Genomic DNA, 25,855 nt, shown 5'->3' with positions numbered 1-25,855 from the left:
TCCAGCCGAACCTTGGAGGGCAAGTTCTACCTCCAACACATAAAGAGAGAAGATAGGTATGTCTTGAATTATGCAAGGATATTTCAAAACTAACGAAATTTGTAGGTAAAGCAATTGTCAATAAAGTGATATTGAAGCTTCAATTTGTTGAACTATCAAAAACAGGACGAAGACTGAGAAAGAAACAAAGACAATACCGGGCTTCTGTTGCTTGTATACTAGCCCTACCGGCGAAGCATCATCTTATAGGCGACGTTGTATCAAAGAATTCTCAATTGAGGATGATTACATTGCATATAACATAGCCCTAGGTTTACACTGCCTACTCCATAGATAGTCCCGCTATCCACTTGAGCGTGCCGAGAATCGCACAAACTAGAATGATGACCAATAGCTAGCTCCAATCGATGCCAAATGCTGTGTTTGATTTTCAATTCCTTCACCCTTTACTCGTTGGCTATCTTTTTCTTTCGTCCTTCCCTAATGGCCTCCTTTTGCCGCTAGGGCTCATTTTTCGCATCAGCGTTCAAGTCGTTCTCTACTTAGACTTGATCCAAACAATGGTACTAAATCAGCTCTCCAACCCCTAACTCACTATTCCTAGATGCTCCCCATGGGAAGAAAGAGGGCCAAGCTTACGCCGATGGACTTAACACACTACCACAAACCGAGGTGTCCATTTCTCATATCCAAATTCGCCGTGACATGTCACTCTCGGCCACCGGAATATTCCGTCACCCACGAAGCTACATTATTGGATTTAAAGTGGGAGACCTAGATTTAACTTCCTAATCTACCGACTGAACTCTTCAAGATCGAATTTCAAAGTCTAAAAGGTCCACCAGTGGGCTGGGAGGGACGCACTGGACAAGGGTTTTTCTTGACTGGATCTGTCGATCAAGGCGAAGAGCTGCTCCGCACATTCCTAATTTACCACGGCTGTCAATGAGATGGATTTTCCTCTTCAAAGTCTGAAATACGCATTTGTGACTAACATTTTTGAGACTGATACCACGGAGTGTGTTCGTGGTGAAGTACACAAATCTGAAGGGCTTCCATGCCCTTCCAGCAAACTGCAAATCCGGGAGACTCGTTCTCCCGGATTTGATTCCTTTTCAGGTACTACAATGGGTAGGACTGTGACAGCTTTTGTTCTATGTGCGTGGGGCCAAGGTAGGAAGCGAATTACGAGGATCATTGCTTTTCACGACGGCAAATGCTTTCAACGACTGAAAATGCAATTTGACAGTGAATGGAATGGAGGGCAGATAGCCCGCTATTTGCCTTGGTATGTAGTTCAGTACGTACAGTCTATGTCCTTTATAATATAGGGATGCTAGCATTGATTGCATTTTCATATGTCCAATTGAAATTGTCTACTTGCCCGAACGTAGCCATTTATAGTATATTTCACTTGCGACAAGTCACATACCAGGATACTATGTGCTTATGCTAATCTCAATGCTCTCGTTAAAGCGAAGGTTGGACAAAAAGAACAATAGAATGCCTATTCGAATACCTTGGGGACAACCTATCCGTCCCTTCTATCATGGTTGCTTTCTAAATTAAACTTTACCGACAGTACCTTGGAGTTTCCGAGCTCATTTGAATACTTCCAATCTGGCCTAGGTGCCTATGCACTGGTGTATAGGTGATTTCGTTTAACCTGGCCACAAGTTGCCTTCCGTCGATGCTCCTCCAGAATTTTTTTTGCGTAGTTCCGAGTGTTTCTTAGGCTCGCCAACTTCGTCGATCTCACCTCGCTTGTTGTCGATAAATCCATATCCGCTTCTTAGGCGATCTTAATTACCCCTCCCCCCTTCCCAATCGCACTAAACGCAACAATCTCGTCTCTCCTTGGGAAATCTCGAATATACTCCGATCGCGGGGTTGAATTGAAACTCGACCTAGCTGGCTACTTGTGTTGCAATGAAAGAAGCCCTGTAGATATAGCGCAATCAGATACTAAAACGTTTTACCCAGATCTAAATGTGTGTGGTGATGTCGGGAGAGACGGCATCCCGGATTAGGCATCCCCGAGGACGATCTCAGCAGTATGACATCACTGCTCTTCTTATGTAAACACCCACATCAACCTTGGTTGAAATCAGGAGTTTCCAGGGCTGACATCCTACCTTGTACCCAGGTAAGCAAGTGAGATTGCTATATCACCTTCATTAAAATGATCTCTCGGCGGGTTCTGAAGCCTTATGCGGCTGAATTTCTTGGGACTGCACTACTGATCGTTATCGGGGATGGAGTTGTCGCCCAATGCCTGCTGTCCGACTACAACTACGGCACCTGGCTGTCTATCAACCTTGCCTGGGCAGCTGCCGTTGCTCTCTCGGGCTATTTGTCTGATCCTAGTCCGACCATCAACCCAGCGGTGACTCTTTGCCTTGCTCTTGTGCGTCCGTCTGAGGGACAATGGAAGCAAATCCCAGGCAAGCTGGCTGCGCAGTTTTTAGGCGGGTTTGTCGGCGCTGCGATCGTATATACCAATTATCGGTCGGCAATCAAAGCTTGGGATCCTGAATACACCATTCCCGGTGGATCAATCCTCAGCCCGGTCGGTCACCATTCAGCGGGCATCTTCTCGACTTACCCAGGGGCCTTCTTTGAGTCGAACTGGGAGGCTGTATTTTCTGAGATGCTAGGCTCGGCTGTGTTGATGTTTGGCTGTCTCAGCATTTCCGATCCGGGAAATGCTCACCGATTCCCTACTCCACAGCTCGCGTCCTTTTTGCTGCTGCTTATGATCGGAGCTGCATTGGGATGGCAAACTGGCTACGTATGTTCACCAACTGATCCGATTAGGAAAGTCTTACTAAGATGGAAATTAGGCCATAAACCCAGCTAGAGACTTTGGCCCGAGGCTGTTCTCTGCTATTATCTATGGCCGAGAAGTGTTTACGGCGGCTAACTATTATTTCGTTGTTCCCTTTTTCGCCCCTATCGTTGGCTGCATTTTAGGGGCGGCGACTTACGACGGATTCTTGTTCGAAGGAGAGGGGTCTCGCATTGCCGATGCGCTGGACAACGTTCAAGATCACGGGTCCCTTCGACTGCAGTGATAGCTGGGCTTTGAGGACTCAATGGCAGATATTGCTAGCGTAGGGCTGACGAGGATTTTCATGATTAGGTACAGATTGTGATGATACGTGAGAGTATGAGAATATGACGAGACAATGGAAAGATCGATATGCTTGTCTGTGCCTTGGCCTTAATTGCTCGAGACTTTGTTTAAATAGACCAAAGCTAATTTGATGCGAAAGGATTTTGTCTTGTGGCAAAAACACGAGGAACCTGCAAAAAACATACAACAGTGAGAATTCGCTGGTGGTCACCCACCCAACTACTAGTTCACCGGCGTGTGGCTTATGTGTAGTCAGTAGTCCGGTGGGTGCTGCCTGGGTGAGAAATGGGTGAGCGCCGCTTTACGGTCGCGCGACCGGGGGTGACAAGGGTGAGTGCGCTATAGACAGGGTGATAATCACCCAAGTCGCGCGACCTCTGCATTGACCCCTTCGGCTGAACAACGGCAGAATGTCATTGGATATTACTCTTTCCCCTGAAACGCTCGGCATCTTGGCATCTGTACACAGCCACCCGAGGATGCATCGAAGTGTGAGCTGTCACTAGTGTCCAAAATGTCGAACTTAGCCCTACTTGCTGACAATTGTATGAAAACCCTATGACGCTAGATTTACAAATCTAGAAAAGAATACAGAATAACCCAAGAAGGCAATGAAGCACTGCGACATTTCCAAACATGAAGCATCAAAACTCCAAGTTATCAGCGAGAGCATCAGAAAAGTACCATGACTAAGGTCGTATAAAATATTTATTACAATTACGCGTAGCCCTCTTATGTTCATCTCCGGCTGACTACAATTTAAGAGAGTAGAGCTCTATGTATTGGTTACTTCGTAGCTCGAACGCTGGGACTCTTCTTACTAAATCTAGGTGCCAGGGATTTTTCCGTCCTCCGTATACCGTCAAATTGTCATTAGCATGCGGGGGCTCTACCCAAACTTTCCGCCACAGACCTAGTCGCCTCCTTCACCCACGATGCCGAAATGGCACTCTCACAGAACAAGCAAGTCACCCTAGTCACGATGGACGTCCAGGGTGCATTCGATGCCCTCCTCCGGAGACGACTTCTCAAGCGCATGGGCGAGCAGGGCTGGCCACGAGAACTGCTACTTCTTGTGGACAGCTTTCTCACCGGACGCAAAGCCCGCGTCCGGCTAGAAGGCTCAACCACCCCTGAGTACGACGTGGTCTGCGGAACCCCCCAAGGCTCCCCATTATAACCAGTACTATATATGCTCTACCTAGCCGAACTCCTCAATATGGACCAAACGCTCCGTTTCGGGTATGCCGACGACCTAGCTCTATACCGAGCCTCCCACGATCTCACCCAGAATGTCAGACTCCTCGCTAAGGACGTTCAGAGCATTCTTGCCTGGGGAGAATATAATAAAGTGGCCTTCGCCCCCGAGAAACTAGAGATGATCCATATCACTAGACATCGAGGGGATGAGTCCCCTTCAATTGTAGTCAACGACCGGCTCACCATCGACCCCGTTCAGGCCAAGAAACCAGGATACGCACCCACTCTCCGCTGGCTGGGAGTCTTTTTCGATCGAAAGCTCACATGGAGAAGCCACATTCTCGCCCGGGCGGGCAAGGCACGCGCTGTCGCACAACATATCCGCAATCTGGCCCGCACGACCTGCGGCCCGGCCGCGAGCTCACTTCGCAAAGCAGTCATCACCTGTGTTATACCCTCCCTAACGTTTGGAACTGAGGCCTGGTATGGCGGCCGGAATAGGCCCGCAAAACAGGCTAGCAAGGGCACCGTCAGCGCCCGTGTTGGCTGGCACATCAATGTCATCGAGTCGACCCTGGCACTCGCCATCCGCGGCGTCCTCCCTGTATGGCGCACCACACCAACTCCCTCGCTCTTTAGGGACGCGGGAATCCCGTCTGGATACGCCACACTTGAAGAGGCGAAACTACGGTTCGCTCTAAGGCTTAACACCATCCACAAAGGTCACACCCTTGTCCGTCGCATTCGACCCCCGATGATCACCCGAGGCCGCGGCACCGGCACCCGCCAACCGGCAAAGACAATTATCCAGAGACTTGGGAGCATCCTCCCGGAAGTCCCAAGACCGACCCTCTCCCCCCTGCACTACTCACCGGGCTGCAGAATAGATCCTACAGGGGGTATAGATAAGGCGACCGCGTCTAAAGCTTTCCAAGTCTGGCAGGAATCACTCCCACCCACAGATATCTGTGTCTTCTCAGATGGCTCCGAGCAGTGGCAGGAGGGCATCAAGTACGTAGGCTATGGCTTCGTACTTCTGGTAAACGGCACCCAAATCGACACTGGCGCTGGCGCTATCAACTCACGCTCTCATGTTTTCGACGCCGAAGCAATCGGAGCCTGGCGAGGGCTCGAACGGGCAATCGCGGTAGCTCCGCCTAGGTCGAAAATCTGGCTCTGTATTGATAGCACATCCGTTATCTGGTGTATTGGGGGGAATGCGTCTAACTCCTCGCAATGGGCATTTTTAGCCTGCCACCGGGCTATGGAACAGCACAATATCAGTCTCCGATGGGCCCCTGGGCACACTGGGATCGAAGGGAACGAAGCTGCTGACAACTTAGCCGGTGAAGGCGCGCTACGCGGTAGTGCTATAGGGATGGAAGCCGAACCCACGATTAGCGGGATCCGATCCATCTTCCGGGAACTCCGGAACGAGGCTCGCTTACGCTGGTGGGACACGGTCTCTCAAAAACTCTCCCAGTGGTACCGACGCTGGTCAGACACCTACGAGATTGATTCACTGCCGGAACTCGAACTCCGACGACCAGCGCTCCACCGCTGGCTTGCCCTCCGCTCGTCGCATGGCGACTTCGACTGGTACCACCGCAAGTTCAACCACGAAGACGCCAAACTCGACTGCTCATGCGGCCGCCGAAAGTCACTAGAGCACCTCGCTCTCTGCCCCAAAACCCAGAGGTCTTTCCGACACTGGCCAAAACGCCCCCCGACACCTCCAACCGATAGGATAGAGGCAGTCGCCTACCTTCGCAGCCTGGACCCCAAGCAGTTTGTTGAACTACTGGAGCTCACAAGCTTCTACTCGCGGGTCTGCACGAGGTAACTCCTTCATTTGTTTCCTCAACAAAGTCTTTTGGCACCCGCCAATCACCACACACCTGGACCCCCCGGGACCCCCCGGGACCCTCACCCCCATGATGGCCGGCTCACACGTCGGAGACAGCCGTCATCAACTGGCTACTCAGCCCTCGCATTTACGAATGCATGAACTGCAATCTGTGGAGAAAGATCTTTGTATTATAGAAACCATAGCACTGCACGTCCCAATACCCCATGGGAGGTCGCGGGAGCAAGCGAAAGCTTGCTCCCTGCCGGACGTTAATTATATCTACCTACCTACCTATAGTTGCGGAAAATACCCAACCCTCCATTTTTAGTTCTACAATATCTAGGAATATCTCAGAAAACCCCAGTTGGATGGTTTGTAAATCCAGTTCAGTGTTTTATTCTGATTTTTTTTTAGTAGATTTTTTAACGGACTATCGCTCTTGCTCCCTACCGCTTACTCCTAGGAATGCGACTTCAGCTCTAGCGATAGACATCCGTAAAAATATTCTAGACCCATCGATCATGCCTACTGTATGATCTAGCCGCCTATAACGAAATTTGCGGCCCCTCATTTGCTTAATATATTCTAACTAGCAATCAGAAAATACCTTATTCTAGCTAAAGTCTGATAGGATTTCCTAGGAGCTCTCAGATATTTCGTGCTACCACGATGTGATTAGTGAGATGATATAGATTATAGGAGCTTAAGTGCTGGTACCCACTCGCGAGAGCCGCAAGTACTAACGCTAAGAGTCAAAGTATATAAAAGAAACACTAATCCCTCCTAGAGTGAATATATCCAAGTTTCAAGCATTTCTACTCAAGGTCTCATAAAGTCTGCTCATAAGTTCAGCAGCCTTCAGTATCCTAGGTCTATCTCTTCTCAGCCCCTCAGCAAGAGCAAAAGCCTAACTATTATGCAGATTGTCTGATACTACAAAGAAAACCGACAACCTGGTCGATATTCAAGATCTCCTATTCGATGAGAGTTGCAGGACCGTTTCCTACGTAATCCTGAGCTCTGAGTTTGTTATATATGGCCGAGGCGTAAATGGAAAGATATAAGTGACTCTCGCAAGTTTACCAGTGGGAGCGCGAGAATTTGCAGGGGGCCTGTGGCTAATGTGGCTATATATTATCCGTCATGCCACGATAATCGAGAGCCTCGCGTACCAGTTTTCAGTCTGTGCCATTCCACTCTGACTTAAAGGCATCATTTTGCCCCCTGGCCCTAGCTTGTCCGACCATGCTTCTTCCTGTCGTAGGACTTAAAAGCCTTCAATCGAGTCATAGTAATCGAGAAAATCAGAAGAGCTTATCTATTGAAGCGAAGAAGTGGCATGCCGGTTTGTTGACCTATTCAGACTTGACGAGACAACCAAAAGGCCGTATTCTATTCGCTGCCCCTCAGTGTTCCGGCTTCATATTGCAGACCTGGATAAAAGTCTCTAGAACTGACAAGACACCCGCTAGTTATCTTGTTATATTTCCTATGTTTGCCAGGTCGATGCTGTTGGATTACACTGTTTTGATTTGATGTTCGTGCAAATTAGGACCCAAGTTGCATCGTCGAAATTAATTATGCACTAACTTAGAAGGAGAGAGAGAGATGAATAATCTATGAAATAGTAGGGTATTTATCCCCTGTAGATGTAGCAAAAAACAAGAATACTAGTCGGCCGGCAGTATTTTCAGTAATTTTTCCAGTTGGTCTTCTCAAAGTGTTTTTTTAACCTACTAAGCCTGATCAAGAATTTTCTGCAACTTTATTTCTATATTTAAAGGATAACATTGAACCTTGCATCCTATTCTTCTTCTTCTTCTTCTTCTTCATTCATTCCAAGTTTCAGTCTCAATACTTTGTTCTTCTTAATTCATTCCAAGTTTCAGTCTCACTTCTTTGAATCTCATTATATTCGATTTATCTTCTTCAAACTTACCCACCATGTCCCTCCAAGCCATTCCCGAACATCATCCAGATCTCCCATCCGGTCCTGGTGTTTTCACACTAGAACAGATACGATGCCTTGAAGAGGCTGCAATCCTCCTTCCCGAGCCTCAGCCGAATGCATCCACAAACGCCAGTGGTAAAAGAAAAGTTTCCGCTGTATTCAGTGCACCAAGATCTGTGTCAAGCTCATCCACCTCGTCGTCGTCGTCTTCTGCGTCTGTTGCCACCCATGGTTTCCAGCCCAATGTCATCCGAACCTTCGACATCCCAATGGCAGAAGAAAGTGTCGAGGTGCTTGAGTATATTGGGTTCGTACCGGATGTTGCCAGACTGATCTATGACCGATATTGCGGCCGCCCAAGTCCAAGCCAAAATCCTGATGACCTAATGGCATATGTCACTGCACATCTCGCCTCTCTTAGCCGACGACAATACGATAACATGAGCCATCAGGAGGCGCTCGCTGATGTTGGTCTTACTCGCCAAATTCAAGAAGCAATCACGGACCCGAGATTCTCACACGTCTTCGGTACCCAGACCCTCACTTACTGGGCACAAGATACCGTTGAAATCAACTATGCCGCTCTTCTTCGTCAACAGCAACTGCTGCAAAGTCATGCAAACAAGCGCATAGCTCATAAAAAGAAACATAAGCGGCCCAGGCATGAGCCGAGCCGAGAAGACCAAGACCCATCTGAGCAGCAACCCGTGACCGGAACGATCAACATGACACCCCAAGATTTCCAGTTCCCAGACACATATGTGATGGTTCAGCCTGATGCCAATATCCTCGCCGATCACATTTCTTTATACAAGGGCAAGGCATATGATGAATTACGGCCAGCGGGTGATATCATTGAGAGTGATGGAACAGTCAACCTAAGACCACTCAGCACATACCCCGGCGGAGACTTCAATTTCGATTTTAATGCGCAATACTGGACCCCCGAAATTGAAACGGCTGAAGAGTACCGCAAATTTGCAGAAAGGAGAAGCCCTGCAGCCGATACCTGCATTATTCACATTCAGGTTCCGCGACCATTCATCAACAGCCTCCGAATGGAGAATCTATGGTATTCTCCCAACTGGAAAGAGTACATCTGGACCTGCAGGAGACAGGCTACCCCTCACCCGAAATTCGACCACCTCTGGCGACCTGGGCAAGCTGATGGTGTGAGGGGCCCCATCTATTCTACCCTCAGCACACAGCTAGTCCGCATCCGCAGAGAAAACATCCAAAGTCATATCACTGAGGACAACGTGATGCGATTGCTGTCTGGGAGAAAGGCCACTCAGTGGGTATTCGTTCAACGCGATGTGATTGATCGGTTAGCAGAACACATTCGAGGGAAGATGCATTTCATCATTTTCGAAGCCGCAGCTCGTTTCTCATTACAACGGTCTAGGGCCCACTTTCCGCTTTGATTGCAGCCGTTTTTCGGCTCGTTCTTTATTTATCTGTTGACATGTTTCTATCGCAAAATATCACCCTCTATGGTGAAAATTTGCAACTTTTGCATGGCTACCCCCTAAATTTCCGTTGTTTGCGATGTCTGTCTGCCCATCTCACTAGTCAAGCCACCTTTCTCCTTACTAGCTGCTCTACAGACGGATATTCCCCCTATCATTCCATCAGCTGTGTTCTAGTTTATTTCTTATTTGCAACTTTTCTTGGGAAAATCTAAACCCATCATTATTCAGGATATAAAGGTAATATAGGTTATAGACAATAGGAAGTGCCGAAGGTGTCAAACTATATTGGGGCCACCTCAGGCTGGAGAGTACATTATATAAGAATGCTCAGTAACTAACCCGGTAAACCTTTAATTGACTAGATGTTTAAGACAAGTGCTAATTTGACATATGACTTTCCACGTTTAAACTATTCCCATTCTGCTTTGCAGGTATGCTCTTTTATCGCTTATCCTAAGCTGGCAGATTTTGTCCCGTACTTTGGATAATGTCTCGCTGGGATAAGAAGGCTGGAAAATCCCCAGCGATAATAGTGAAAGTCTTATTAACCCTTAAGGGCCAGTTCTAATTAAAGCACTAACCTAAATTAGGCTTATTATGCTTCCTTAAAGTATCTTTATATAGCTAAATTACATTCTAGAACTCTAGCTCCTTACCCTATATTCTATCTAAACTTATGCTAATACGTAAGTCTAGTGTACTAACCTAGATAGTATCGATCTAGTCCCCTACCGAGGTAAGGATAGCGTCGAGGTTCTTAACTCTAAGTTCTAACTTACACTGTGTAGTCTGGGTTTCGATTCCCTTTGAGCCACTTTTGGTTGATTTTGCACTCTACCGTCCAAGCCTCAAGGTGCCGTAGAGGATGGAAACAAAAACAGATCGATGTCCTGTTAAGTAATTAACCACGCACAATCTCCACGTCGCAGTGCTCTCACATCGTATCTTAGGCCTTTTTCATTTCTATCCTCGTGAGGTGAGATAAAACTGCCAATCCTTACTCCCATGAAAAGATATAGTTGAAGAGCTAGCGTTATAACAGCCTTAAGCAATCCGGGCATAAACCGGCGATGATCTACTCGCCATATAGAAGATAACACTCGGAGAAAATCCTTCCTAGTCAAGCCGTGGGCTGGATCCTCGATATTCTTAATTGTTCCTTCGTTTTCTATCAATATTCTCTTTACCCACTGTACCTAAGTTAGTTAAGCTTCTATTCCGGAACACAGAAAGTAAAATCTATGTAGGAGCTTATACTAGTTATCTCTTTCCGGTCTTCTAATATAATTTTAATTTATATTTTCTTTTCAAATCTACTAAATAGCCTCTCCGCACAATTGAGAACCGATATTATCACGAGCCGTCCATTTTTACTTTTTTTCCCTCGCGCCGAATGACTGTACTACCGGAGGAATTCTTTAATAAGTAGACTGCGGCATATCCGCTCCAATGGATATCAGATCGATCCTTATATCCGCAATTTGCGGATATTGGATATGAGTTGATATCCACATCCGCACTGCGGATATCCTTGGATATCCGCACTAGCATAACTCTCGCTTACTTTCCCCCTTATAGCCTGTCACATGATCTTAATGCAGCTTACCAATATTTCCTTACCACTGAAATAAACGCATGTTTGGTCCTGACAGAACCAACCCCTTCAATCGACAGTCGGCCCTTTGAAATTTTAGGAAATAGACATGTATCGAAGGTCTCCTTATACAGTATTTGTAGGTGGTGTCGTAGTTTTCTTAGTCCAACGTTTTCATGTAAAGGTGGCCGTAGATTAACGATTTTGTGGTAAATTACATGTAGAAATATATATTTAACTACTGTTAACTATGATAAACTTCGTAGGAGATAGAACATGGAAAATCAAAACCTTTATTATTGGATAAGTTCGTTCGATTTTAGGCTCAAATAAAAGCTAAGAGTCCCAGCTGTCTACTGATTATTTTCTTAATCCGGTTTGACTACTAGAACTTGAGAAACCCGAGATAAAAGTTCTCAAAATGCGGACTTTGCGAGTTTCGATGTCTTGCGGATGTCTTGTGGATATCCACAAAATATCCACAAAATAGACTGAATTTCTGACCGTGGTCAAAGACTAGATTTGCGACCGTGGTCAGAGATTCCAATTGTATACTACTATAAGTAGAGCAGTGCTTAACCGTCTACCCATAATTTCTGACCTCGGTCAGAATTTCCAATTGTATACTACTATAAGTAGAGCAGTGCTTGACCTTCCACCCATAATTTCTGACCGAGGTCAGAAATTATACTTACCTGGTGATATTCAACAACCTCGAGTACCAAGTATTACACGAAAAATACATAGGAATGTATAATAATAATGCATACCCCTTGAGGTCACGAGTCTAGGCATGTTTGTATTGTTTGATATCCATTGGATATCCGCAGATATCCAATGGATATGAGGTCCATATCCAAATCCTCAAGGCTGCGGATATTGGATATCAAAAAATATCCAAATCCGCACTTTGCGGATATGGATTGCGGATATCCGCGGATATTGCGGATCGTGCCGCAGTCTATTAATAAGTATATAGTCTAGAACCGTACAGCTAGGCCCTAATTTAGCCCTCGATGCGATACAATGTAACGAACCTAATGTCACGGTGCGAACCGTGATGCTTAGTAAGAGGAAGATCACGGCACGTGATCTCCGACCTGTTTATCTGAACTTCAGTTCTAGATCCTGTTGTAGCTCTTCGAGCTACGTCTTGTATAATAGCCTGTCCCTGCCTGTACCTGTCAAGTGGAATCTGATCTGTTATGACCTGTTCCTACCAGTCATCTCCTATCATACCGTCCTGCCAGCCCGCACCCTGACATTTGCTTTTAAAAATAATATACAGTATTTATACACTTAACTATAGTCACCTTTTCACGATTTCTAGGTTATAAAACCGGTCTCCGGCTAGTTAATTTGCTCCTTATAATAACCTTTATAGTAGTAGTTAGCCCTATAGGGAAACCGGTTTCGTTAAAGTTATAAATTGTCACGGTGTGAACCGTGATGCTTAGTAAAAGGAAGATCACGGCACGTGATCTCCGACCTGTTTATCTTGAACTTCAGTTCTAGATCCTGTTGTAGCTCTTCGAGCTACGTCTTGTATATTAGCCTGCCCCTGCCTGTGCCTGTACCTGTCAATGAGAATCTGATCTGTTACGACCTGTCCCTGCCAGTCATCTCCCATCATACCGTCCTGCCAGCCCGCACCCTGACACTACGTAGCTCCCACCCCTAGGAGTTGACTGTCTGAAAATGTCTGAACCGCCCCGAAAGCCCCCGAACTGAACTCTGGTAGACCCGGTCCTGAGCAGACCGCTACCACCCCGCCTGTGAACGGAGTCACTACAACCACTCCACCTGAACTGCCAGATCTGCCAGAAGAACCGCCTGCTACCACTGAAGAACCGCCTGCTACCACTGAAGAACCGCCTGCTACCACTGAAGAACCGCCTGCTACCGCTGAAGAACCGCCTGCTACCGCTGAAGAACCGCCTGCTACCACTGAAGAACCGCCTGCTACCGCTGAAGAACCGCCTGCTACCGCTGAAGAACTGCCTGCTACCACCGAAGAACCGCCTGCTACCGCTGAAGAACCGCCTGCTACCACCGAAGAACCGCCTGCTACCGCTGAAGAACCGCCTGCTACCACCGAAGAACCGCCTGCTACCGCTGAAGAACCGCCTGCTACCACTGAAGAACCGCCTGCTACCACTGAAGAACCGCCTGCTACCGCTGAAGAACCGCCTGCTACCGCTGAAGAACCGCCTGCTACCACCGAAGAACCGCCTGCTACCGCTGAAGAACCGCCTGCTACCGCTGAAGAACCGCCTATTATCACTGTTCCGCCTGACACTGCCGATCCGCCCATCACCGCTGCTCCTGAAAGAAGAGTCCGATTCATCGAGAACAACCTGCCCGAACAGTACAATCTATCCTGGAAGCGTTAGACAAAAACGCTAGCAGTCACCCTGCGACCCGAGACGCGGAAAAGTTCGCTACACGAATGCAAGAACTGACTGAGCACGTCCGCGCCGAGATACTGTCCGCACAAGCCCGATACGAAGAACAAACGAACCGTCACCGCGCCCCTGCCCGTTGATACCGTCCTGGACAACTGGTCTGGCTGAACGACAGGAACATCCGAACCCTCCGCCCGCAGAAGAAACTGGACTGGAAGAACCTAGGCCCCTTTAAGGTCCTAGAAGCTATAAGCGCACACGCTTACAAGCTCGAACTGCCTGCTAGTATGAAGATCCACCCTGTGTTTAACGTCAGCCTGCTACAGCCTGCCGCCACGAACCCGGTAAATGGACAAGTTGCTGAACCCGCACCGCCTGTCGAAGTCGAAGGACTGGAAGAATGGGAAGTTGAAGACATCTTAGATTCCCGCTGGGAACGACGAGGCCGAGGAGGCCCGCGTCTGAAGTACACCGTCAAATGGATTGGTTACGACGAACCCACTGAAGAGCCTGTTGAATACCTGGACCACGCCCGCGAAATCATACGGAACTTCCACCGAAGATACCCGCACAAGCCTCGCCTCGACGGAGCTCGGCTCTAAGGGAGGGGGTACTGTCACGGTGTGAACCGTGATGCTTAGTAAAAGGAAGATCACGGCACGTGATCTCCGACCTGTTTATCTTGAACTTCAGTTCTAGATCCTGTTGTAGCTCTTCGAGCTACGTCTTGTATATTAGCCTGCCCCTGCCTGTGCCTGTACCTGTCAATGAGAATCTGATCTGTTACGACCTGTCCCTGCCAGTCATCTCCCATCATACCGTCCTGCCAGCCCGCACCCTGACATAAATATCATCTTAGTTAATCCTAAATTAAAGGATAGTTCTTTGAATAAGATTAAACTACCCCTAAATAATCTTTAGGTCTTCTTATTTCGTACGCTCGTAATTATATCGTTTTAAGAACCGGGAGGAAAGGAGAGGGTATCGTTTTATTTAGTTCGTGTCCTAATTTTGGCCGACTAAAAGAGCCGGGGTATTTCCACGCTTTTCAAGGAGAAGATTCGCTATTTCTCGTACTATAGAGGGCCGGGGGGCTACTCCACGTGAATATATAGAGATTATCTATTTTTAAAGACTTTCCTCTTCAAACTGGGTTAATTTATGGGAGTTGGCGCGAGAATTCGTGCGATGTTGGTGGCCACGGAGGCGGTCTTGGAGAGTCGAACGTGGTACGCTAAAAATACGCGCCAGCTCACGAATTGAAGAGATTTCTTGATTCTTAAAAGCCTGGATAGCTGGTAAGATCCTACCCTCTTGCTCTATTGAATTTCGAGAGGATTGAGTACGAACTGGTGGCATGGTGGGTGGTTGAACTGAATAAGATCTAATTCATGGGCGCGTTTTGGTTGGGGTGGCCGGCTCGCTTGGGTGGCCAGCTCGCTTGTGAAATCCGTTATTTCTTTTTACGTGGCGGAGGCACCTAGTCTTTATTCTCTTTTTTTCTACATGTGCCAGCTGATTCGAATTTATATTTCTTCCCATAAGAGGTCAGGCATGAACTGGATCGGGGAAGTAGGTTTGAACGCCATGGAATATAGATCGGACAGCGTATCCTGAACCTGGGATTCTGAGCCTGGGTAAAAGTCGCACTCGCTCGGAAACAACGTCTGAATCAACTGATCTGGAAGAGCATGATCCATCCGGTTTACCGGAAGAGGGGTTGTGGCATTTGGTGGAGCTGACGCCCCGGCGGTGTTCGGTCCCAGTAAGCTGAGTCTTGAGTCTTGGGTTTCCCGTTTCAGAAAACATTCCATCTCGGCTGTGACCTCCTCGGCAGCTTTGAAGCCAACCTGGAAGAAAGTGGAATCCTGTTTTGGGTCACCAAGGTCATTGACTAGGCTTGAGGTAACAGTTGTTGCGACAGCAAGGACAAGGCTCGTCTTTGCTGCAACAGGTCCGAGGTGGTATCTTGCCGCTAGGATCTGCGATAAAGAGTCTAGGTATTTCAGCAAAAGCTGTTGAAAGATGACCAGCGTGGGTTGGGGCCCATTGGAGACGGTTATCCCCAGATTGATGCGTCGCAGGCGACCAACCACCAGGCAGGCAGTCAAGGCTGCGCGGGCAATGTCGGTCCAAAGTAGATGGTAGGCCACGCTAGATAGCTCAGAGCCGTTCTGTAACATCTCCTGTAACTGATGGAGAATGGACACCGAATCGTCCCATGCTTCATAGAGATCACTCCGCTGTGAATTATGAGACGGGACTCCTAGGACAAAATTGAGTGTGATAACGATCATGAAGCTATGCGCATGCATTGATAACAAAGCTTGCTGAAACTTCTCAATTGCACTGCATGATGAGGCTCCCTCTTGCAGATTTGGAAGCAACTCACGCAGGATCTTTTGGAAGGAGACGCGCATTCGATCCCGTACCTCGCTTGATAATCCAGGGGTCGTGGAGCAAAGTCGCTGGTGTAAGGGAGCTCTCACTATGGCAAGTTTCATTGCGGCGATACTGAAAGCCTGGTCCGTTGCTTCCTGGGCCTGGTTTAAGAAGGTACCTGGCTCCATCATCAGTCCCGGGTCAAGGGTGAGGAGGTCGATAGCGCTCGGGAGAGGGCAGTCCACATCTTCTAATCGAATACCAAAGTGGGAACCACTCCGGATGGAATAGTCGAGGTTCAATCGAAATAAGCACGCCCATGATCTTTTCCGGACTTCTGCATAGTAAGGAGTGACGCCGGGGAATAGGGCCAGATCCCTATGTAAGCCCATGCTCAAAGCCATTTGCGTAGAAAGCCCCATGATACTTAGGAGGCTATGTGCCTTGTCAGTGTCAGAGGCAGTTATGGTCTTCATGGTGATCAACAGTAATGAGGCCTGCACGACACCGATACAAGGTTTTTGGAATCGAGTCGATGTATGAATACGGCTCTCCGCTTCCTCCAGTAGTAGACGCCCGCATGGTCGTTCTGCATAGCAATCGCAATGACCAACAAAATCTTGAGCACATGCACCTCATTAGCGTCGACGCATGCCATCAAAACTTCCTCCAGTTCGGTGATCAGGCAGTTGTAGTCGATCACATGGTATATTCTACCATAGGTTTCACAAAATCGCCTGATCCACTTTTCGCAGGTCGATCGATCGGGAAGGAGATCTAGTCGCTTCTTATAATCTCCCTTCGCCCCGTTTGGTACCGAATTTTCGACTCGAAGGAGAGACTTTACTTCGGTGAAAGTTCTCCACGTCGGTTGAAAATCAACAGTCTTCTCCAGCATGGCCCCTATTATGGGCAAATCATTGCCAGGGGCCATCCAATGAGTGCCGCTGATCAGCCTTGTTTTGAAGTTCGACCTATTAAAGGCACTATTGGCATGACTGACGGTAGTCAGGTTGTGGGGCAACCCCGATCGTGGATCAAGGGTCTCGCTGTCGGGAGATTGGGGGGGGGTCAGCTGCTCAAAGGCATATAGATCGATGCCTGTGCTTCGAGGGGATACAATTATGGCAGATTCTGAGACTGCTAGACTTTTCGAACAGGAATAAATGCATTGTGTGCCCAATCCACGATCTTGGCACGGTTTGTATGGTGCCTTGCGATCGCAGTGGTTACATGCCACGGGCTCTCGAAAGCGGGGTCTTTTCCGACCGTTGTTTTTCTTGGGGTTCTCAAATGCATCTGCATCTATCTGACTGAACGTTAACATCTTATCAGTCGTAAATAAGGTGATTACCAGGAGATGCCGAAAAGATCAAAAACGACTGACAAAGACAGCCCTTTGAACATCCGCTCGACCGTACTTCAGCCACAGACCTAGTCATGACAAACCACTCTGTCCAATAATACAGACCCTACATGCCCACCTCCCTGCCGATATTACTTCCAGTCATGATCATGGTCCACTAGCTGCTTATGGCCGTTGTTCCCTACACCCACTGATCGCGTGTGTGTCATGGTTTAAGTTCACAAATCTTGCTTGAAGACGATTTCGGGCTGAGTTGCCTATTGTTGTTCAACGAGTAGGGCAGCAGGTCACAACATTCCGAACCCCCGAGCCTCCAAACTTCTCAATCATCAGCACCAAATGGCAGTAAGGGCAAAGAACTGACTCGTAGGATCATCCTTCTGCTTGTGTGCGCGGTAATGAAGATATAGTTGACGCCGTTAAAGGCCTCCTAGATGAGTAACTCGATAAGATCAACTTCAATCGGGTCGTACTTTAATTCTGGGGCAACATCATCTCGAACGTCCATCTGCCCAGTCACAAAGAGTGTGGAGCTTTTCACCACATCCCACGAAGAACGTTTGAACTGGGATGTAGATGCACGGATTTTTGAAACGAGCGAGGAGAGTGCAGACGCTCAAGTTATATATTTTGTAATACCACGGAGTATCCGAAACATTTAGGCTTTGGAGAGTATTGAAATCTAGAGCTAGGAGTGCGGTGCTGGTGATAGTCATGTTGGATGCGACGAATGAGATGATTCTGTCCGGAAGTATTAGTCATGATCACCAGTCATGATCACCGCGATTTGTCATGACTCATCACGGCCTTGGAAGCAATTTGGCGTGTTCAAGACGAATGATGTTGCTATGGCGAGAAATTAGATCATCGTTACTTACACAGAAAGAAAGTCGGTCTAAGCAAATGCATAATTTACAGTGATAGCGTTAAAAATAGGTGCCAGAGTACCGGGTAAATCTAAATTTCTAGAATCCAAAGGCTATCGAGGTTCGTTTTGGCCGCTAAATAGCGCTCCACAGACTAGGACGAGGCTGGGGTAAGAAGCCCCTTACCCGAAGTTGTTGTGACGGGGGAAATAAATTCCAATAATCCTATAGGGACCCGAGCTGTCGTTGAGAAAAGTGGAGAAACTCCTCATATTTGAATTCAAAGGCTGCACCCCTTTAACTAAAAGTAGGTCATGCAACAAGCTTGTGTAGCTATACGGAGTACGGAGTACTCCGTAGTAATATACCTTAGGGATAACGCTTGGCCATCTATTGGACACATGGATAACATCCCTACACACCTGAACAAATTCGTAAAAGGGTCTAAATAATTGTTAGGTTGGCCTCGCGTCTCGTAGTAAACTTATTCTACAACCGCTCCCGTGTAGTATAATTTCTAGAAACCAAATTGGATTTATCTACGAAGTACCCCGTACCCCGTAAAGAATGCATGTAACAAGACTGGACTCACGTACTGTTTCGGATTCCCCTTTCCGGATTCCGGACCCACAACGTTAGTTGGTTTCAATGACGGCTCATTTGAAACTTCTGAACCTAATTTCTTCCATGTCTTGAAGGCACGGCAGGATCTTGATCGTATGAAACGGAGAACTTGTAGATTGGTGGAATGGAATGATTCTCCTTAATTTGGGTCACTAAAAGACCCTTCCATTCTCGTGAAGATTTGAACTTATATAGCTGATCTCCTCACCCAACAATTGTTTCTCCGACACTCGATCAACATCGGATGCTCACCATGTCTCTCCGGAACCTTGCCATCTTCTCCGTACTTGGCCTTGTCAGTGCCTTAGACAAGATCGGATTCGGTCCACACTTCTCCCTCGGCCCAACCTCGTCATGGATCCGTGAAGCAAACACGACACTTGTCCTTCCTGAGACCTCGAGCCCACAGACGGACCGTCTTGCTCTGTGGCCCGGTATGGGAACAAGCGGTGGTGATTTGATTCAGGCTCTTGCCGTTTCTTTCTCTGATCCTGCCGCGTGAGTGACGGAAGAACAAATGACCTTGTACAGACTGTATGACTGACTATTGCAGAAACTGTGGAGCAACAGCTGGACAATGGTGCACATGGGCAAGTACCCTTCAAGGAACCCAGCTGGGTGGAAAGCAGGTTCCGGCCAATGCTGGCGATGAGATTACAATGCACTGTGAGTTCGAATTTACTGTGAATTATACACGCAAGCTAATCATTTCCTAGACAAATACAATGATGAGACCGGCAATTTTGACCAGACAGTCTACATCAATGGAGAAGTTGTGTCAACTCTATCAACCAGTAAGGCCCCGGCATAATTGTAGGCCCAGTCTCTGACTAACAATCCTTCAAGATTCTGGCCAGGCACAGGGATGGGGTACCGCTGTCGAATGCCAGGATGATGCCTGCGATAGCACTACTGCGGCACATGGTGAGTTGGCGTTTCCATATGCAAGTCATGAAATAAATACTAACTATCATAGAATACCTTGACACCACAATTATCCTCGACGCAGCCGACCCTTCATTCGGCGACACCCTGGCTATCGAGGAGGTCATTTCTTCTGGTCTAAAGACAGCCGACGAAGGAAAGACTTGGACTGTGTCTAGCATCGAGGTTCAGGCTCACACCTATAACCTGTAAACGATAGTTCTGAGTCTACGTATGTACTTTGAAAGAGTTTTTGTGCAGGTCACAATTCAGATCTTGCATTATGTGTATACCTCGGCAGATGTAGGGCTGACCAGCTCCCTTCCGCGGCGGGCAGAGAGGCGAGCTATCACTAGAGCTACGTATATCTCTATTTCAAATTGATCGAATCCAAAGATAAAGAAAAAAGGCCCGTGTTAATTGTGAGGGAATGCTGCGAGCTTCAAAGGGAATCTACGAGGAAGATGATCGCATGCACGTCCCCGTCCCTCGCAACACTCTGACAATGCAGATGAAAATATCTAGGCCACAGAAGGAGTAATATATCCTAGTTGATAATACCAGCTAAAACAATCACCGAGTCAAATTGGACCGAGTCATTGGTAAGTTCCAAATGGGAGAACTCGGAGACCATTGTGAGATATTTCAAAACATAGGATTAAGATGATACCGTAGCACGGTTAACATGGCATTAGCTATATTCAGTCTTGACATAGACTTGAACTCCTAACATGGCGAAAGGTCTGAAAGGCAACTACCCAGATTCTCTTTGTTTGATAAATTAAGTAGCTGACCTGAGTTCCAAGCAAATTCACGTGGCCCTTGCAAGACTGACGGTTTTTACCCCATATGGAAGCTATACTTAGACTTTTTTCTTCGCCATTTAAAGGGGGAGTATAGATATTCACCAGGCAACACTAACTGTCCTAAACATAGTGAGGTTAGAGAGGGAAGAAGATGCTAAAGAGGACTCGATGGTGGTCATATATCATCAAGCTCCCTCCTAAGGTTTATTCTCTCTCTGCTTTTTTTTTCTCCCACTCCAGATCCTAACAACCTCCCTTGTGACAATATGCAAATTTCTTTCTATCCACAAACTGCTCTAAAAAGTCCATTAAGGGCTCACTATTGCAACATGGTCCGGTCTATTGTGCCTGCCTTCTTGTGGACTAGTGACCTTCAAGATGGAATTTTTGGCTTTGATATCCTGATTTGGAAGTCAATTTAGCCTTGTTCGCCAGTATCAACGAGGGCCTACAACTCTTCTTAGGCGACTATATCTATAGGTGCTTAATATTGAGCCAGGGAAAGCACTCAAATTCAGGAAATCACAAGTCACCTTGAAGAAAATTCCTCTAGTTCCTCTCCCCTATTTGTTCGGTTCGGTTCTCTCTTACACCAGACTCACCCCCAATAACTCCCCTTCGTGAAAAGACTCATCTTTGACCCTATCCAACCATACCATCCACCCACCCACCCCACCATTAGCCTTACAATCCATTCGAGTACATCGTCATTTTGATATTCCCCATCAGCCAGGCACGATCTTCCTAGCTGCCCGCGCAGCCTATCAACAATACCTCCTAGACGACCGGCGTAACTGGAGACCTCAGTCTCGCAGGTTACGAGCAGGTAAGCCTATTTTGATTTAGATACTTAGCAAACCTCCACAAATAATCGCTGAAATGAAAATTTAAAATAGACGCCAAATGGGGAGCTTATTATATACCCCGGCGAGGCATTCTGTCTTATCCCTGGCTGCGATAACGGTCGAGTGGGTCTACGAAGAAGTCCTACTACTATATCAAGTGATCGCCAATCTATAAATTTTAGATTCCTTTAGTGGAGACCAGATATTTGCGTGCACACCTCCGCCTCCATGGAGTCATGGTCGCCTGGAGCCCGTCGGGTCGGACCACTAAGGAGGTCGTCACCTGGTACAAACCCCTCTTTGTCGGTGGGGAGGAAGCGGATCAGGATACCAATGACGGAAAATGTCAGGATGTCGTCCATGCAGAGAAGAATGCAAACTAAGTGATTTTGGAAAAATTCACATCGTGGCTTCATTTCCTACGCCTATTACATCTTATATCTATTGATTTACACCAGCAATTTGCCGATTATCAAAACGTTCGAGAGATGTTAAAGCATGATCACAGACTAGTAGGCACAAGCCTAAAATCGCCAGTGCGAATTTTAAGAACCTTGCCCACCCAGGAGTTTCTACGGAGGGCATTTGAAAATCTCTTAAAGGCACTCAAATACATGATTCAAATACAATGATAGTATGTATGCAGGTTAAACAGTATTCATTTGGATGGACGGGTAGAGAGAGAAGGTGAGAGTGGAAGGAAGACTATCTAGTTGGTCTATCCTACATGTGATGCCTGAGGCATCCAACAATACATCAGGCAGGACAAGACATAAGGGGGTTAAATAAGAGAGAAATAGGCCTATCTTTGTGAAGGGGAGGGTGTTGATTTCTAGGGAAATGAAGAGCAGAGGTTTACAGTGTGATGTAACTCAAATCCAAGCCCACGTACGCCGAGATCGAACTTGCTGTCAGTGCCGGCTGGATATAAAACCTCTGGCAATGCCACCTCATTTCATCAGTTCGGGAAATAACCAAGAGCGATTGGGCTAAGTCGGTAGTGAATCCGAAGTGAGGGGGATCCAATTCTATAGTCGGAGAATTCTAAATCTGAAGCCACAGCGTCTGATCTTAGATGAAGAAGAGAATTTAAATCATTTGGATGTCCGCCAATTGAGCTGTTCGAATTCTCCAATCCTGACAAATATTGGGGCATTTAAATCAAGATTAAGAAGTCAAAACACCAAAAGAAGCCTACAAAGAAATTCTAGGCAAATTCCACTCAGGAATTGGTGAGACACAGGGAAAACAATATACTCGCAACTTGCCGGTCACCTATATCACCTAGGGTGATCAAATACCTACGAAATTTCATCCATCTTTCCCTATGTTCTTCCCTCAAACCAATCCTCAAAACATATCTTCTCACAACAACCGGACCATCGAGCCAAACCAGCCACAACCAACGGGTACATCATCAGACAGTCATCATGTCCCAACCAGTGGGACCTATATTTCTCCATTCTTGTGCGGCCTATTGCCGTTACCTCCAAAAGGGAGCTGCGGGGGAACTGAGCCTTCCCCCCTACGAGCAGGTGAGAACATATCAACTGGGACACTTGAACCAACCTCGACACACCCTCTCCACGTATCAAACTCTAGCTAATGAATGAAATCAACATTTCAATAGATGACAAGTGGGGAAATCATCGTGCGTTATGGCGAAGTCTTCTGCCGTATACCCGGCTGCGATTATGGCCGTGTCAGTCCACCAACACATCTCACACACAAACACTATATTGACTAATGCTAATCAATTTGAAAAAGGTCCCACTCTCTAACACCAGAGCCCTCCGCACACACCTCCGCACCCATGGTGTGATGGTCGCCCGAAACACCTCGGGTCGTATCAGCCAGGGCGGCCAGGATGCGGCAGTAGCCTGGTTCGAGGCATTATTTCCTGAGAATGAACCACATGATGGGGATTAAAATTGCCAAAGTGAGGATGATTAGGAACACAATAACGACGAGTAGTGAATGCGACACATGCGGATTCTGAAGATTTTTCCACGTTCACATTGTATTAATTTGTAATCTTAGAGAATATTAGTATGGAACTCTCCATAATTGACTATTAGGATTTCGTATCGCACTATTGCCATGGAGTATTATGCGAGGTATGAGGATGAACTGCTTGACAAGCTAATATAGACGAACACTAATTTGGTGACGGTGCCTCCCCAGTGGACTTGCTCCCTACCCGCATCTAGGGTATCGTGAAATCGATCGTAAAGGATTCCTCAACTCCCCAGGTATCTCCGGCGAGAGACATATCTCAAGAAAGTTTTCTGGCCATGGTCTTCAATCACCCATAGATAGTCCAAAGGTCTAGAACGTGCACAAAGGGGTATGCTAATAGTTCACGCATACTGTCTTCATTTTCCCCACAGTCCTCGAAGTTGTGCTTTCCCATTGGGGGCCTTTGATTCCCCTATGGCCCTGAGCTTACTGGGGGCGGGATGGGTTATTTGATTAATGGCACTGGACTGTAGGGCACCACTGCCGTTTCAAAATCTTCAAAAGCAGTGAAAGAAAGGCCCAATCACAGTACTTTTGGCAACTGACGGGAATGGTGCCATTAATCTTACACGATGTCTACCACCTGTAGGATGTATCAAAGTGAGTCCCACCTTCGAATTGTGACGTCATTTGAAGACTTGATCTGGCTTGTATCAGTTCATTTTCGTGTCTAATGGCTGTCATGTCTTCCAGGAAGCAGTCTACTACACTGCTTCTCCAATCTCTATCGAGATGGATCATTATCACCGCGAGGATTTGAGGTTGGTGTTTCGAAACGTTGTCCAAAGCGTTTGTGGTCCAAGTGGGAAAAATTGATTGATCGCCGGTTGGGATGCAAAGAGCATGGAGGCTTTACTTCGTTTGCCCTCTTCTTGAATAGAAAAAAGGGTCGATCTTGTGGTTACGTCGGCTCGGGTGATCCTGTGGTAAAGAAGGAGAGAATGGTTATGTTGGAAAGCAGGAGTGATCGTAGTGGCAATTCGAAATGGGAGGCAAACACATGGGAACCACTGGCCAACTCCAGGGCTCCTTGTACTTTCCTTCTTCATTTCCCAACAATCTTTGTCATAACCACCATGCCTATTCTAACTCAGTCATCTTCAATTCCATTTCAGTCTGTGCTGTAATCGTCTAGAAATACGGTATGGTATCAAATGGCACCGGCGACTGAGTGAGGCCTTTTTTTTAATTCTATCCAAGACGAATACCGGAAAATCGAGTCAGGCATGTCGCACTATCGTTGCAGAAAGTGCTGGTTCCGAGTCAAGACTTTGCATCGGCCGCTCGCATTGTTTCTTCTCTCTCAGAGAGTTATCAGCCGACACCGATGCAATCCGTAGCACTGGCCAGAGCGCGCGCTCGGAGCTTCAATCTGTCTCGGACCACCACTCAAGTTGAGCAACAGATTAGTTAAAAACACAGATTACAGAGGATTTGAGCATACTTAATATAACTTCGAAGGACAGCAGAGACCATCTTATTGGAAAATAAGACGTCTTTTGTCGAATTCACGGGTAAGCACTATCCACACGACGCCAAATTCGGACTTCTCTTTGATCTCCCTCCCCCCAGCGAAGATATATATCGGTCTGGAGTCACAATACGTTTTGATTCATACCAAGGAAACGAATTAAGTTCTTCGTCCTTACAAGAAAAGTGCACTAGGCTCTCAATTTAAATGGATAATTAGGCAGAAAAACTTCTACAAAGGACGGTTTGATGATGGAGGGTAGAGGGAAGTAAAAGGTGCTCCAGTTCTTGGTTCTATTTATATTGCACTTCTAGATCCTGTTTGTCAATCAACTGGGCTTGTGGTTTAGTGGTATAATACTCCCTTAGCATGGGAGTGGTCCGGGGTTCGATTCCCCGCGAGTCCAGATCTTTTTGCCATTTTTGTCTTGTTGTCGTTCCCGTTGTTTTGTTGTCGTTCCCGCTCCGATACGACTGCCAAGACAGAGTCCACGCTTTGCCAAGACATAGTCCGGGCCCTGATCCATTTTTCACATATACAATCCTAACTTGACTAGACTCATCTAGAAAAAACAGGAGAATAAATCCATTTCCAGATACTCCAATATGACCGCAACGAGTAATCCGAATTCTTTATCTACCCTTTCAGGGGGGCGGCGGATGTAGGACCTCCTACGCCCCTTTGACTGGGACGGATCCTGGCTTTTTACCACCGATAACAACTCCCAGAAGTGTGGTAATTGGAGCAAGAAGGTCTTCCAGTCATATTTGTGGAATGCCACAGACTGGAGCGAGTTCATTCTACCAAAGGTGGCGGTAGAGTTGGATGCAAATCTGGTCCTAGAAAGAGATTTCCTTGCATCTTCATTCATTCGATAAAGCAATATTGAGTTTCCGGGGTCTGGCATAGGTTTCAGCGAGGACGCTCTCCAGGGTGCCGTTCAAA

The 25,855-nt window shown here is 47.1% G+C and overlaps 6 protein-coding genes and 1 non-coding gene across 7 annotated transcripts; 6 read left to right on the top strand and 1 right to left on the bottom strand.

Moving 5' to 3' along the window:
• Nucleotides 1–2,182: 2,182 nt before the first annotated feature.
• On the top strand, nt 2,183–3,074 carry Pdw03_1452 (Major intrinsic protein; the record flags this gene model as incomplete). The annotated part of the gene is made up of 2 exons (XM_014679571.1): nt 2,183–2,791; nt 2,844–3,074. 2 exons carry the CDS (start codon nt 2,183–2,185, stop codon nt 3,072–3,074), a joined length of 840 nt encoding a protein of 279 aa, XP_014535057.1.
• A 1,281-nt stretch (nt 3,075–4,355) lies between these two features.
• Nucleotides 4,356–6,179, top strand: Pdw03_1451 (putative RNA-directed DNA polymerase from transposon X-element; the record flags this gene model as incomplete). The annotated part of the gene is made up of 2 exons (XM_066099906.1): nt 4,356–5,347; nt 5,621–6,179. The coding sequence occupies 2 exons, from the start codon at nt 4,356–4,358 to the stop codon at nt 6,177–6,179; spliced, it is 1,551 nt and encodes a 516-aa protein (XP_065957633.1).
• A 1,950-nt stretch (nt 6,180–8,129) lies between these two features.
• Nucleotides 8,130–9,560, top strand: Pdw03_1450 (uncharacterized protein; the record flags this gene model as incomplete). Its single annotated transcript, XM_014679572.1, has 1 exon — nt 8,130–9,560. One exon carries the CDS (start codon nt 8,130–8,132, stop codon nt 9,558–9,560), a length of 1,431 nt encoding a protein of 476 aa, XP_014535058.1.
• Nucleotides 9,561–12,218: 2,658 nt separating this feature from the next.
• On the top strand, nt 12,219–13,595 carry Pdw03_1449 (Allantoate permease; the record flags this gene model as incomplete). The annotated part of the gene is made up of 2 exons (XM_066099905.1): nt 12,219–12,250; nt 12,944–13,595. 2 exons carry the CDS (start codon nt 12,219–12,221, stop codon nt 13,593–13,595), a joined length of 684 nt encoding a protein of 227 aa, XP_065957632.1.
• Nucleotides 13,596–15,133: 1,538 nt separating this feature from the next.
• Pdw03_1448 (Fungal transcriptional regulatory protein, N-terminal) lies at nt 15,134–16,465 on the bottom strand (the record flags this gene model as incomplete). The annotated part of the gene is made up of 1 exon (XM_014679573.1): nt 15,134–16,465. The coding sequence occupies one exon, from the start codon at nt 16,463–16,465 to the stop codon at nt 15,134–15,136; it is 1,332 nt and encodes a 443-aa protein (XP_014535059.1).
• Nucleotides 16,466–19,098: 2,633 nt separating this feature from the next.
• Nucleotides 19,099–19,982, top strand: Pdw03_1447 (uncharacterized protein; the record flags this gene model as incomplete). Its single annotated transcript, XM_014679574.2, has 5 exons — nt 19,099–19,343; nt 19,399–19,511; nt 19,562–19,639; nt 19,692–19,769; nt 19,822–19,982. 5 exons carry the CDS (start codon nt 19,099–19,101, stop codon nt 19,980–19,982), a joined length of 675 nt encoding a protein of 224 aa, XP_014535060.2.
• Nucleotides 19,983–25,244: 5,262 nt separating this feature from the next.
• Nucleotides 25,245–25,316, top strand: Pdw03_tRNA175. The gene has a single exon. It is a non-coding gene; the product is annotated as a tRNA-Ala (tRNA).
• Nucleotides 25,317–25,855: the final 539 nt, after the last annotated feature.

This window comes from Penicillium digitatum, chromosome 5 (genome assembly GCF_016767815.1).
Source record: "Penicillium digitatum chromosome 5, complete sequence".
In the NCBI taxonomy this organism is placed as follows: domain Eukaryota; kingdom Fungi; phylum Ascomycota; class Eurotiomycetes; order Eurotiales; family Aspergillaceae; genus Penicillium; species Penicillium digitatum.
The sequence above is the reverse complement of the archived record's forward strand: the minus strand, read 5'-3'. Positions and strand labels throughout refer to the sequence as shown.